The 14,831-nt window shown below is 33.2% G+C and overlaps 1 protein-coding gene across 1 annotated transcript in view; it reads left to right on the top strand.

The window, feature by feature from the left end:
• Positions 1-14,831, top strand: part of SSBP2 (single stranded DNA binding protein 2) — a 280,570-nt gene that overhangs the window by 193,384 nt on the left and 72,355 nt on the right. Inside the window, exon 5 of the mRNA XM_019652585.1 lies at positions 8,734-8,823. Coding sequence (XP_019508130.1) covers positions 8,734-8,823 — 90 coding nt within the window. The remainder of the gene's footprint in view (positions 1-8,733; positions 8,824-14,831) is intronic.

The following is a 14,831-nucleotide window of genomic DNA, read 5'->3' as shown; positions in this document are numbered from 1 at the left end:
ACCTAAGGGCTTGAATACTATTCTCTGAATAATTGAGATTTTCTGAAAGCAATGTATGAAATAATTTTATGATCTAAAAAGCATCACAACAGTCAGTGATGCTGGTTCTTCAGATTCTAAGAAGGGGACTGAGTGGGGTGGCCTAGGGTAGAATATGTGATGCTAAAAAATGAACTTGTGTAGTCAATGTACATAAATGCCCAGGAATAATGTAAGTGATTTTTAGATAATTTTTAGGATCTGACTTTCTGAAATAGAAAAAAATGGCTCATCATTGTCTAAAAATTAAAATGTCTCATATCATTTTTTTCATTGAAATAAGAGTTATTTTTAAAGTTAATAATATCTGCATTTTATTTAACCTTAAATTTTAGGGATTAGGTTAGTCTTAAATAAGTCAACATTTGGTCATATTTTATAGCTATTAACAAAACTGGCATTGTGTATGTTTAGCGTGTAATAATTTTTATAAGTAGAAATCATATTTCATAAAGTTTGTGAAAATTTTATTAAAAAATCAGTTATATCATTCTATCAGTTAATTGTATGTATTCACCCACTGTCTTTTATAGATCATTTTTACCATTTGCATAATTACATTACATTTGATTCTATATTTGGCATGTTTCACATAGCATATCATTAACAAATTCCTATGTTTCTTAAATAATTCCATTTGTAACCATTATTTTTAATAGTTAAATCATATACTATCACTTAGATGTACTGCAGTTTATTGAAGAATTACATTATGGCTAAATTTTGGGGTTACTTAGAATATTTCTTACTATAAATATATGAGAGTAGATGTATTTTATGCATACTGTTTTTCTCATAGTTCAGAATTTTTATTTGGATAGTATCTGAAAAGAAGGATCACTTGGTAAAAATTGATTAATTGTTAAAGCACATCACATATACATATAAAGTGCTGTCTATAAATGTGCCAGTTTCCCATGTCACCAATAACCTGTGAAAATCCTGTCCTGGCAAGATTCCTAAGCATATTTCCTCAGTTATCAATGATATTGTAACTGTATACTTAGTTGCTAATAACATTTACAAAGAATGATCCTTTGAAGTTTACCAGATCTTTCCTTTAGACCTATTAACTGAGAATCCCCACACACACACACACTTTCCAGCATTAGAAGAAATAACCCAGGTCATTGAAAAGGTTCACATCATTCTAGGCAAGTAATTCAGAGATCATTACCTACATATGGAATTGAAACATTTGGGAATGATAAATATTAAAAAAAAGGCATCCCTTAAATCTTTAGAAGACAAAAGCAGATTACCTCTGAAGGAACAAAAATCAGGACAATATTAGACTTTTCTGCAACATTAAATACCAAAAAACAGTGGTATCTACAGTTTTGATGAGAGTCAACAAAGACTTTTGCATATATAAGGATTTTGAAAATGATATTCATATATCCTCTAGCCAACTAAGAATTGTATAAAAATTAAAATTCATGAGTAGTAAAATTATGTTTTTTTAATGATAGGGAAAATAAGCTAGATAAAATTGAAGTTCTTATTTTTGAAGCTAAAAGTACAGTTACAAAATTGAATTTAGAGGTCAACAGTTACTACTGAAAGAAGAGATGATAAAAACAAAAAGTTTATACTTAAAATGCCAGATGTTTATAATAAGGACTAGGAAATGAGAGAGGGAGATGCAGAATAGGAAAAGTAAGCTAACTTCTTCATTTTTCATAGGAAAGTTAAACAATATTGTTTGTCCTAACTTTAATACCTTTAAAACTTAGGATACAGAAAAGTTGTTTTTTCTTCAATTTTAAAGGACACCTTATTAGACACATATTAGATGACATTTCTGCTAACAGCTAAAACAGTTAAATAAAATATAGCACAAAGTTTTAAAATAAATGGTTGATCTAATATATAAACACAAACAAAAGGAAAACTGAGCTTACAATACTAATTTCAAACAAAATAGATTCAAAGCAGTGTTTATTTAACATACAAAAGAAAGGAGAAATGGACAAACAATAGTTGTATGGTATTACATATGTTTGAAAGAGCAAGAGAACAAAAATTAGAGACAATTTGAAGACAGGCAAATTGATAAAAATGTAGACTAAGAACACAGATATTTCATTAAGTATTCATGGGAAATTATGAAAATTGATCACTGGTTATATCACAAAAATAAATGTTCAACAAATTCCTAAATACATAAACTGTATAGTACATCTTACCTAAACACAAGTGGGAAAACTAGAAATTAAAAAAATAAAAAATAAAACCTCCAATCATTTGTAAACTAACGTATATCTTTGGTTACATCTACAAGGTTTGATATTGTGTTCCCATTTTTTTCAAAATCATCCAATCAGTATAGTTTTGGCTTCCAGTTATAGGCAATAATTTTTTGGGAAATCAAAATTGTACTTACTAGATGATTTAGGAAAAACATTGTGAACACCAACATCAAACCTTACAGGTGCAACCAAAGGTAAATTCAAAACCAAATTTATAATTTTATAGTCTTTGTATTCAAAGAAAGAGAAAAAAAATAGTTTTTAATTTAATTAAGAAGTTTGAAAATAAACAATAAAACCTAAAAAAAAATCAGAATACTAGCAATAATTGTTTTTTTTAAAGGAGTAAACATACTAATAAAGCAGTAAAACAAAGTAAATGAATAGAACAATTCCTGGCAAAGATAATGAGAACACTAATTGAATTTAGAATAGGGCCCACAGTTCAGTAAGGCAGTCCAGGGCAGGGGGCAGGCTCTGCTCCACAAGGCCATCCAGAGACTAAGGCTGGTGGGTGCTCTTCCACAGTACCGGACATTGTTGTGTTGGCCTGACAAAAATTACAATAGATCTCTAATTAAAAACAAGTAGGAGGTATTCCAAACTTATAACGAAGGCCTGGAAGTGATGCATACCTCTTCTGCTCACGTTCCATTAATAAGAATTTGATTCTTGGTGAGAACAAGGGAGACTGAGAAATATAAAGTGGCTGGATAGCTGTGTGCCTGGCTACAGTTCTGTTAGTATGGAAGAAGAGAAAACAGATGTTTGAGCTCTACTAGCAGCAGATTGTCTCATAGCTGCTACAGAGGACCCTTTTAAAGTATGCGAAAATATTATGTATATGATTAAAACTAAAAGTCTCAGTGAAATGAGGTGCTCTAGAAAAAATGTAAATCAACAGAATTGAAGCAAGTAGAAATAGAAAATATAAAAAGAATAATGACCATAATTATTCCCAAAATTGTCTTTGTATTCAGGCAGTTTTACTGCTGCATATTTTTTAACTTTCAAAATTCAGAATATGGTGTTATGTAAGCACCATATTCTATAAACTTCTTCAGAGCATTATAAAAGACAGTTTGCCATCCAATTCATTTTGAGAAGATAGAATGATCCTGTTGTTCAAGCTTGAAACTATAATACAGCAGCGAACATTCTAAACTGAACTCATTTAGAATATAGATATAAAAGTCCTAAATAAAACATTAGCAAATATAATTTATTAGCTTATTAAAAGAATCACCCATGATGATCAGGCACAGCTTATCTCAGAAATACAATGATGGTTTAAGATTAATAAAACTATCAATATGTGATTACTTATATCATGCTTCCCAAAAGAAAAACCAAATATTAACAATCAAATATGAAAAGTCTAAAGCATCCTTTTTTATTCCTGATTCCTTTGAGAATTGTTTTTAGAATACTAGGCAAAGAAAGATTTCCTAGTATGATAAAGAATATATCTTCAAACAACAGCCAAAATATTTAACTGTGCTTTGCATTAAAATTGTGAAGACAGGATACCTACTATCATCACTTTAAATGCTTCTCAAAAAAAACAAACACCTGTATATGGCTTGAAAATAAGGCAGATAATTTAGTAATAAAAATCAATAATTCCCTGCCCAGTCTCTTCCTTCTCACCATTCCCTTTAATCCTCCTTCTGTTTTCTAATAATTATATCACTATTTTAGTTCCTCTATTATTACCTTCACAATTTTACATATACTTAAAATATTTTTCCTATTCCACCAAATATGCACTTTATAGCTTGATTCCCCAGTATATAATTAGGCACCTGGTTCTCTAACATCCTTAGTAAATAAAACTATTAGTTATTTAATGTATAGACTCTTGATAAATACTAATTTTGCATAGTAATCAATTGCATTCTAGTGTTATTTTAAGCAAAATTTTATTGTATGCCTATTTCTGTGAAACCTTTTTTTTTCTACCAGAAGCCACAGTGATAATAAATAAGTTAAATAAGAACCCTTTCAGCTTTTATTTCAGATTTTTATTTAAGAAGAGAAAATATAAAATAACAGTATACTTCTTCATTCTTAAATTCATAAATAGGGTGTTAGAGAATAAAATATTTTTAAAATTTAATTATATAACAATAATATAAGAGAAAAGGGGAAATGGGAAATGGTGCTGGACATATACACCAGGGAAAAATAAAAAACACAAAAAAAGAGGAAGCGGCACAGATTGGCGTATGCCTTCTTAGAGGGTAGAATGATCTAAGCACAGAACGTCCAAGAGTGGAAAAGTGGAAAAGGACCACACAGACTTAAACAAAGATAAATACACAGGAACATGAAGAAAGATTTCATGGTGACTTTAAAAATTCATCTTAATATATCCTTGGGAAAGCAAATAATTGTTCCCTAATTTAGTTCATTTGAAAACACCAAATTTAATACATTGGTTTTATAAAAAGTAGGTAAAATTGTACTAATGATTTGGGAAAATAGAAAAGTAAAGTTCTCACTCTCAAAAAAACCCTTGAGGGCCGGCCGAGTGGCGCGATGGTTAAGAACTGGCTTGGGACGCCAGAGGGCCCCGGTTCGGATCCCACATATGAGGGCCAGTGACACTGCCCTCCACAGCTAAGATGCTGAACAACAGCTCAACCTGGAGCTGGGCTGCCAAGAGTCGCCGGCAACGGCGTAGGCTGCAGCCCCTGTGGCAGTGGGTTGCCATGGGCTACCGTGTGTAGCCAGCAGCCAGCGTGAGCGGCCAGCAGCCGCAGTGAGCGGCCGTCCAGAAGCCGGCGACTGATCTGCCTCGCCCGGGAAGAGCGCAATGATGGTGCCAACTTGGGCCAGTGAAGCAACGTCCTCCACAACTAGACTGAAGAACAAAACGACAGCAACTTGTCTGTTCCCCTTCCCCCAATTCCCCAGTGCTGTTCCCATCCCCACAATTCCCCAATAAAAATCTTTAAAAAAAAAAACACCTTGAAATTTAGGTCACATGACAAAGTAAATGCTATCTGAAAGTATATATTAAAAGCACACAATAATCCACTAATGAGACAAAACACTTTTAATGATAATTAATATTTTTACATTTGCCCTGAAGTTTTATGCATTCAATTTACTTAGAAGAAATACTTTAAAGCCATATCATTTGTATGTTTTTCTTTTTGTGCGAGAGAAATTAAAAGTCAACCCTAAATAGTCATGGATATATTACATAATAAAGGATTTTTCATGGTATTCTAATGGGAATTCACACAAATCCAGTGCAACTAATGCTGTGTAGTAGTTCTTAATATAATCAATCTATTTGCTCTCCTTTTTTGCTCTAGTCACCACACCCCCAGAATCATACATACTTTATGAGTTAGAGCCAACAACAACTTTCTTTGGATCCACAAGTTATGAGATAATTGCCTCATGAGTAGGAAGTAAACTTGAGACAAGTCTCAGAAATTCCAGCAACAAAACCCAAGAAATTTTTCTTCCTTCTACATAAAGCCCTAATCCCCAAAACTTGATTCTTATTTAGCTTACAGTTTCAAAGCATGTATTATTTATATTGCTACTGTAGTATTTGGTAATGATCATGGTGTACCAAATGGTACTCTAAGCTTGAGTCCACAGTACAGTAAAGGAAGGAATCATCCATTGTCAATAAATCACAAAGGGTGATTGGAAATGGACGGATAATTTAGCTCAAAAATGTGGCCCACAAAGTGAAGTTTGGTCTGAAATGTTCTAGAGCTAGACTAGTGCTTTGTACTGAGTAAACAAGTAATTACTGGTATTCTGTTCACTTCACTGTGTGTTCTTAGGCCAAGGCTAGAAATTACTATCACACCAGAAAACTAAATCATGCTCTATACTATATAAACCATCTAGCTATAAAACTCTTTCTTTTCAGGACATCTTTATTGTTATGCCTAAAGTATGATTGTTAAGAATGAAAATTTGCCACAGAATTCTTGGGCCATTGTAAGGGAACAGATGCAAACTATAAGAATTTGGCACATCTTGAAATGTAGGAAGGCAATCTCAACGTAAGAGGCATTTAGTCATCATTACCTGATCCATTACTTTGATTAATTGATTCATTTCTGACTATCTTGTTTAAAATATAATCCTATCCCCTTTACTGGGAACTCTCTATTCCCTGCTCTTATTTTTCTTCACACCACTTACTGTCTCTCTTCCCACCCTAGAATGTTAGCTTCAAAAGGGCAAGGATTTCCCCCCCCCCTATTATGTTAACTGCTATATTGCACAGCTTACAAGAGTCCTTGGCCATATATATTTTGATTGAATTTGTTAAATAATTTTGAGTGTACAAAATAAAATTCAAGGGCATTTTAAAGATTTAACTTGAGTAAATCTTCATCTGAATGATTTTTTTGTTTCACTTTTAAATAATACCTGAAAAAAAGCATAGGGAACATATAATGAAGAACTCAGAAGAAGAAAAAAAAAAAGCTAGCATATTTTATACCTTTTAACAAGTCAGTCCCCCAAAAAGAAAAAAAGTAAAGGAGCCAATGATGACCCAGCATCTTTACTTGTTTAGTTCAGTTTTTAGAATTTTAGTTTAGATGCAAACTAACATTTTTTTTTTCTTTTGGGTAAGCAAACTTTTCTTATATAGACTTTCTAGGCAACTAGAATTGAAGGAGAAATAGCATCTTTGAACTACACTAAGAAGTTGCAATAATTCACTGAATTCTGTTTTGTTTTAGTAAATCTGCTCACAATTATAGTATACATTTCTATAAAAGTATAGGTGAGTGTGGTGTACAAACTTGTCTCTTTTTATGTCTTTGTACTGCAAAAACAAGCTTCTGTTCTGCAATTAATTAGAACAATAGTGACATCCTATGTCTAGCTTTTAGTACTGAGAGCAACTTCCCCATGACAGTAATTGACTGTCAAAGGATGTCGATGAAATCTTTCTTCCTAGATCTGGCTTCATCATATATATATTTAAACTAAAAATGGATAAATGTTTGGTGGTAAATTACTCCAACACTCTATGTTCAATTTTTATGCAGGTTTAGTTAAAATGAAAACAGCAATTTGTCTTTCATTTTTTAAAAACATGAGTGTTGACAGATAAAGTGAAATAGAACAGTATCTGGCAAATGGTAGGCATTCAGTTAATGTACCCTAAATGAAATTGCATGTTTTTGCTTAAAATAGAATAATATATTAATGTTTCATCTTAATATCTAAGAAATGCTTATTTCTCCTTTTATACTCAATGCTTTATCAGAAGTTTAGAATTTTAGCATTCATAGGTAAGCAACATTTTAGATAGCCACATTTAAATCTAGATGCTCTCAGGAAATACTAAAATCATTGGCCTTCATTATTAATAACTGCCAGTGCTATAGAATAAACATTATTTTTATCATTTTATATACTAGGAAATATATGCTACAAATATACTGAGGTACTTCATCTTCTAATGGAATATTAATACATGAATGAACACTGATATATAGGTGAGGACAGATACACTAGATCCAGGATTTGTTTTGAGTTCTTTTCATAGCAGAATTGTTGGATTTATACTAATCAGTCTTCAGCATATTTCAGATTCCCTCTTAGTATTTGTAATACGTACAACCATGTTGAGGAATGAAATCCTTGGCTGTAGAACAATTGTACGCATTACTGCTCTATGTAAAAATTAAATCTAAAATCTTGATTTGATCACAAAGAGTCTGACCCAAAGGTTTTCATACTCCTATGTCATGAAGCCCTAGGATTCCATGAAATAATTTGCGAGTGAAGTAGACTTTGAATTTTTCAATCTGATTTTTTCATAATCTGTTTATATGAGACTAATCTCTCCAAATCTGATTCCTTTCTCTATTCAGTCTCCTAATTACTTTTTCATCCTCACCGCCCTGTTTTTTGCTATCAATTATATTTTGGCTACCAGTTATACTCTATCAGAAAATAAATAATAATGTGTATTGCCACCTATAGGCAGAAGATAAATTTCACTTGTTTATGACATAGAAAGGCACAATCTAAAAAAAAAAAAAAAAAGTTCTTTTTTCCAACTCCTACAACTACCAATTTCAAACTTATTACCTACATTTTTACCTATTGTTATTGATGTTGCCATTTCAGATGCCTGTCTTAAAGCATTTGCTTAAACTTTTATCATTTTGTCATATTATTTGCCTTTTATGTATTATTCAAATATACCATCTTATTAAAGTTCTGTGACTTTAAAAAGTTTAAAGAGACTTGTTTAAACCAAATTACTTAGTCATATACTAAACTAACTGTTGTACCTTAGTTTACCTCTGTAGTGGGGGAAATTACCAATATTTGTTCCCGGAAATGAAAAGTTTCCCTTCCTACAATCGACTAACATCAGTCTTTGGTTTTGTGCCTTCTCTGTAATGATATAGGTTTGTTTCTCCTTTATTCTTTGCAGAGTGCTGCAGCAGCTCCCAGTCCAGTGCTAGGAAACATTCCCCCAGGAGATGGCATGCCAGTAGGTCCTGTACCACCAGGGTTCTTTCAGGTACTCAGAGAAACTGACTAGGAATGTTAAGGCATAGGAACTCCTGTGTGATTTAAAGATATGAAGGAGAATGAGGCTATTTTCATTCTTAAGGTAAACGTAAATGCTGTGCAGCCAACTCTTGATTATTCAGAGACTGGTTATCTAGTGGATAGACTAGCCCTTCCTTCCTGTATTATTGTCCAATTTTTATTCATTTATTTATTTTGCCATTTCATTGTTCAAGTAAGAAAGAAAGGAAGTTGAAATGCAAATTAGCCCATTAAGTTAACTGTGGTAAAGATTTGGTGGGAGAAGAGGCCAAAGATGAGATTCTAGAATGATGTGTGGATTTTAAATGTCTAAGCTACCCATACCTCCAGAGACTAAAGATAATCAAGATTTGGCTGTACTTTCAAAATATGGCTAAATCATAACCTAATCACTTATCAAGAATATAGGCTATATCAAAATATTTGAGGATCATCTTTGTAGCTTTTTAGTTAGAAATTTTATTAATATCATTACATGATGTTTTAAAATCAGGTTTAACAATACTTATGTTAGTATTTTAAAATTTCAGCAAGACCATTTATTTTAGCAATGATGATAACGATTTTAGAATTACAATATATCCCTCTTTAAATTTTATGGCATCTACTTCTTAAATCTGACAGTTTTCTAACCCAAATCAACATAGATTCTGCAGCTTTTTTTTTTAAACAACATGATTAATTTTATAAAACCCTTTGAGAAAATTAGGAAGAATTTAGGAGTTAAAAAACTCCTAAATTTAGGAGTTAATAATTGCTTGCTATATGCCATGCTTTGTTCTAAATGTTTTACATATATGAACTCTAATCCTCACAATAACCCTAGGTGTGAAGCACATATTATTATCATTCCCATTGCAGAGATGGAAAAACTAAGGCTTGATAGATAAGCCATTTGCACAGTCAGAAACTGACAGGGCTGGGATTCAAATTAAGGCTTTCTGGACTTGTATCATTGAATTTACCTTTTAAAGTTCATAGTTGATAATTGTTCACAAAATATATCTAGCTCATTTTATTTTCTCTCTCATGCTCTTATTTCTCTTGCTAAGGTTAGAATTAGGGAGTAAATCAGAAGAGTTTACCTACTTATAAGAGTTTGTAGAACATCTCTAAGAGGCACTTTTTAAAAAGGGGGGGGTTGGGTTGGGAAGGAAGCCAAATTCTTTCCAGAATTAAGCAAAGATGTATAAACCTATACATTTCCATTTTCACTTACTGTAGAATGAACTGTTCTCCCCTATGTGTCTTCTCTCTGACTCTTGATAAGAGTAGTTGAAACAGAGTTAAATTTGTTTTCGTTATTCCAGTGTAATAGATAGTTGAGTACTATTAGATACCAAGCACTGTAGTAGGCATCTAAGAATGAGTACACCTGACACTAATGTAATATTGAATGTCAACTGTAATTGAAAAATTAAAAATAAAAATAAAAGAGTAAAATCTTTAAAAAAAATTAAAATGAGTTTCTATAATATGTACCCCCCTAAAGCTCATTGTCTAGCCAGTGAGGCATTATTAAAAATAAATATCTCTAATACAGCAAGGTATGTATTGTAACAAAGTAAAGTGTAATGTTCTGTGATGACCTAGAAGAGAGAACGATTAAGTCTGCCTGAATTGGAGCTTAGAGTGGTTTGGAGAAAGCTCTCCAGGGAAACAGGCAGGGGAGTGATATTCCAGGAACAGTATAAGCAAAAGTGTGAAGGCATCAGAAAGAGCCTGTGCAGAGGTGTTCAGAGTAATATGTACAGAAAGTCAGGTAAGCAGGAGTTCCAGGAAATGACGTTGGGAAGGCATGCTCTAGCATATTGAGAAGCATATGCCATTTTATGAACTTGAGTCTTTATTCAGTAGGCCTGTTGAGACGGTCAGAGATCTTTAAGAATGGCAGTGACCTGAATTCAAACTATAGAGCAGATTCAGGCTTTGTTAGGCACCTAGATATAATTGTATACAAGATCCCTGCCCTCAAAAAAACTCACGGTATGGTTAATGAGAGGGAGAAAAGGCAATTAGAGTATAGAAAGAAAATGGCTATATTAAATGAGTGGAGTGTGTTCTTAGAGCAAATCAGAAAGCCACCAAACTCAGTCTTGAGAGGGGCATTTCAGGGAAATATTGTCTCAAAATAGTAAATGAAATACCAATTGGCATCTAAAGATGAGTTAGGCAAAGGAGGCAGGGGCAGAGGGAAAGAATATTCCAGGAAGAGGGGGAAGTAGAGAGACCAAATATAAAACTGTGGCGTTTAATTAGCTAAAGGGACAATAGCTGACGATGAGGCTCCAGAGGAACCTGGAGTAGCCTTGTAGGTTAAGAGTTTGAACTTGATCTTAAGGGCAGTAAGAAGCTATTGAAGGATTTTAAGCAGGAGAGAGGCATGTTCATATTCGCATGTTTAGAAAAACCACTCCAGTTACAGTGTGTAGCCAGGATTGCAGAAAGACAAGACTCAAGGTAGGGAGACAATGATATTTAAAAGGCTGTTACAGAAATCCAGGGGAGATTGGATGATGGCCTGAACTAAGATAGTGGCAGTGGGCACAGAGAGAGATGAACAGATTTAAGAGACAAATAAATGTGGGGGTATGAGTAAAGAATTCAACAGTACTATCCCGGTTTCTGGCTCTCACCTGGGCAGGTGGAGGTTTCATTTTCTGAGATAGGGACCTCAAATAAGGAGTAGGTTTGAGGTGGGACAAATTAGGTTCCCTGTGGGACCTCCAATTAGAGATAGCTCTTCGGTCAGTGAAGCCTAAATTAGTGGTCTAGTCTAGAAATAAAAATTGCAGGCTCATCATGTGAAGAGCACTGAATCCACATGGGTAGGTTCATTGTCCGGGGGAAAGTACAGAATGAGAGAGGAAGAGTGTATACAACAAAATTCCAAAAACACCGACACTTAAAAGATGAACACAGGAAACAGAACCCATTAAAGAGACTGGATGCGTGGGTACTGGTTGGCTATCCTAGTAACCCAAGCAAGAGACTCTGTGGACATAGTCAAGAGCAGTGGCAGTAGGATTGGAAAGCAAGAAGCAATTCCTAGTTATGCTTGATAAGCGTTAGTTGATTAATCAAATGAGGGGTAGAAGAGAAAGAGTTGGAGGAATCAAGAATGAATCTGAGGTTCCTACTTTGGACCTCTGGAGAAATTTAATGTCTTTATCTGACGTAGGAAAGACAGGAGGTAGAAAAAGTTTTAGGTATGTTTGAGCTTGATATACATCATTTCTCTTTATCCAGGAGACCATTCTGGCTCATCCCAGGTACGCTTTTCCCCTATTCAGCAGGCTCTGAAATATGCCCAGTCTCCCCTGAAAACTTTTTTAGAGGAAATAGGATGTTATTATCTTTTGGTACATATGGGATCAGACTTCTCAAGTATTTCCTAAATATTAGCATTGGTTTCCTATGGTGATTGTGCTATACGACCGCATGATTCTGGCCATAATGACAGTTGTTAATGAGTGCCTTCAATGAGTAGAAATAGCAACAGACAATCATAAACCAAATCCTAACACCAATTTCTAATCCAGTTCCAAAGAGATATTAACCTCCAAGAATTAGCTAGAGCATGAGAATAGTTTTGAATTCCCACTCTTAGTGAGGAATTGCAAAGCTTATTTGGGGAGAGCTGGAATGGAAGTATTCCAGGAAAGGACTTAGCCTGTTAGAATTTAATGAATAAATGAAAGTAAAGGAAGAAGAATTGGAGATTAGAAATGGTGTAGGTAGTTCTGAGCTCTACTCACTATGTAAGCATACTGTACATTAAAATGATTCTCCTAAACAGATGAACATACTCCTTTTATTCCTGTTTACTTTGTAGAGCAAGCCCCCTCTTTTCATCATAAGTATAGACTTAAATCCATTACCAAATGGAATTATCACAAACTAAGTTTGTGAATTCATAGCAACTACATTTGAATACTAGCAGTTAACGTAAATTCTAAAATAAATAATTATGATTAATTCCTCATACATTTAACAAGTCCATCCTAGAAGGCAGTTTTTAGATTATTGATTTTCTATTTGTGACAGATGTTAACATTGTTCACACACTTTGACATTTTTATTGAAATGGGAAAGCTTCTGTTTAGACCAATTAAATAAAATCCATGGGAATAATTGGACATGGAAAAGGAGGTATCAATTTAGTAAAATAAAGCATTTGAAGTAAGCTATATCAATTTAGTAAAATAAAGCATTTAAAGTAAGCTACATATATTTATTTACTTGGAGTCTTTCATCAAAGGGTAATTTGTATATGAAACCCTATACGTTCTCAAAGTGACTGACCATGGAACTGGTGAATGACTTTGGAGCAGCTTTCTTACACTGGGAGGCCTTGCTACGAGGGTCAGAGGGAAGAAGACTTTTCTAAATTGGGAGGTCTTGCTACTGTGGATAGTTTGAAGTACTGCTACTAGGCTTCAAACCTGTGTGTTGACTGGCCTGTATTTTCTTTGGCAGTTGTAGGGGAAGCAAGTAAGTACTGTGGTGTGGCGTGAATAGTTAGTAGACTCGGAACTAAGTCTGTACTCTGACTCTCGTGTCCGTGTGCCAGAGTCTTATTCAAAAGTTCCATTGAATGCTAAGAAATTAGAATTATATATTAAAAGCATCAATCTGCTATTTATTCATTCTCATGGCATTCTTACTAAACTACAGGCAAAGTTTGATTCCTGTAATTTTATTGAATAGGCTGCAGTGTTCCTTGAACCAATTAGATTTTCTTCTTACTTATGTATAATAATCAAAATAGTTTAGTAAAATGCATAAAATAAACCAACGTTCTCATTCTTTTGTGTTTTTAAAAAATTAAGACTATTAACTCTCTTACCTTATGAAGTTCTATAATTTTATAGATTTGAGTAACAAGAAAGCTTCTCTCTCATGTGGATTATACCACATTAAAGAAATGGACATTTTTTATTTCAACCAAAAAAAAAAAATGGGGAACTAGGGGATGAAGGTACTTTATTTTTTCCTTCTTCTCGTTACCACAAGAAAACTTTTCAGCAGAAAACTCTAGCTTGTTTTTTACCATTCTACTAAACATATCCATACTTTTTATATTTAAACACAATATAATCTTTTAATACATGCTGGTAAAGATATCTTTGAGTATATAACAATGTGGGATATACTTGTAAATATCTGATTTTGAACTCTGTATAGACTTTTATTTTTACTATATTATGTTTTGTTTTGATTTTTATCTTGTACAATTACTTTATTTTAGTCACTGGATCTTTAGTTTTCTTAACCCAAACTGTTGAAAACTAATAGTATATTGATGTTGGGTTGTAAATGTAAGGCTTTGACATGAATAAGATTATAAATACTTGTTGAAGATAAGTGTACCAAATAATTTAGTTTCAGACCAAGGTAGTCATCCATATTTTTAAATCTGAATTGATCGCAACTCTGATATGGTAGAAAATGTGTTGCAGCAGGTTTGTAAGCCACATTTTGTTTGCAGGCTTAATGTTAATAACGATAACGCTGTTCTGCCATCTAGTGGTGGTTTGCAGATGTCTCTACTTGTTCAGGGTATATTTTGCAGAGGTTCTATTTTTAGCAAGACTGCACTGGACGAAGCTGACCTAATGCCTTGACATAGGAATAACGCAATAAGGACAACAACAAAAAAAAAAAAAAAGAAAAAAGAAAGGAAAGAAATGTCTCCTTTTCTCCTTGGTGTTATTATTGACTAGGAAAAGCTCAATATAAATGACTTTCAGCAAGCAATAAAGACAAAAACAAAGCTCAGGATAATAAATATTCTTGATATTTTAAAAGAAAAAGAATCAAAATGAATAAAAGATGATAAAAATAGTTATTTAATCTAATACTTGAAATTGAAAAGGAAGAACAAGAAGAAATGGGATTTTTTTTGCAAGCCCAGGTTAAAATATTCCTGAAGGTAGATATTTATTTAACTTATTTCTGGTAAAAGTCCTACAT

The sequence above is a fragment of the Hipposideros armiger genome, unplaced genomic scaffold (assembly GCF_001890085.2).
Source record: "Hipposideros armiger isolate ML-2016 unplaced genomic scaffold, ASM189008v1 scaffold_182, whole genome shotgun sequence".
NCBI lineage: Eukaryota > Metazoa > Chordata > Mammalia > Chiroptera > Hipposideridae > Hipposideros > Hipposideros armiger.
Note: the sequence above shows the minus strand (reverse complement) of the source record. Positions and strands in the feature narration are given on the sequence as shown.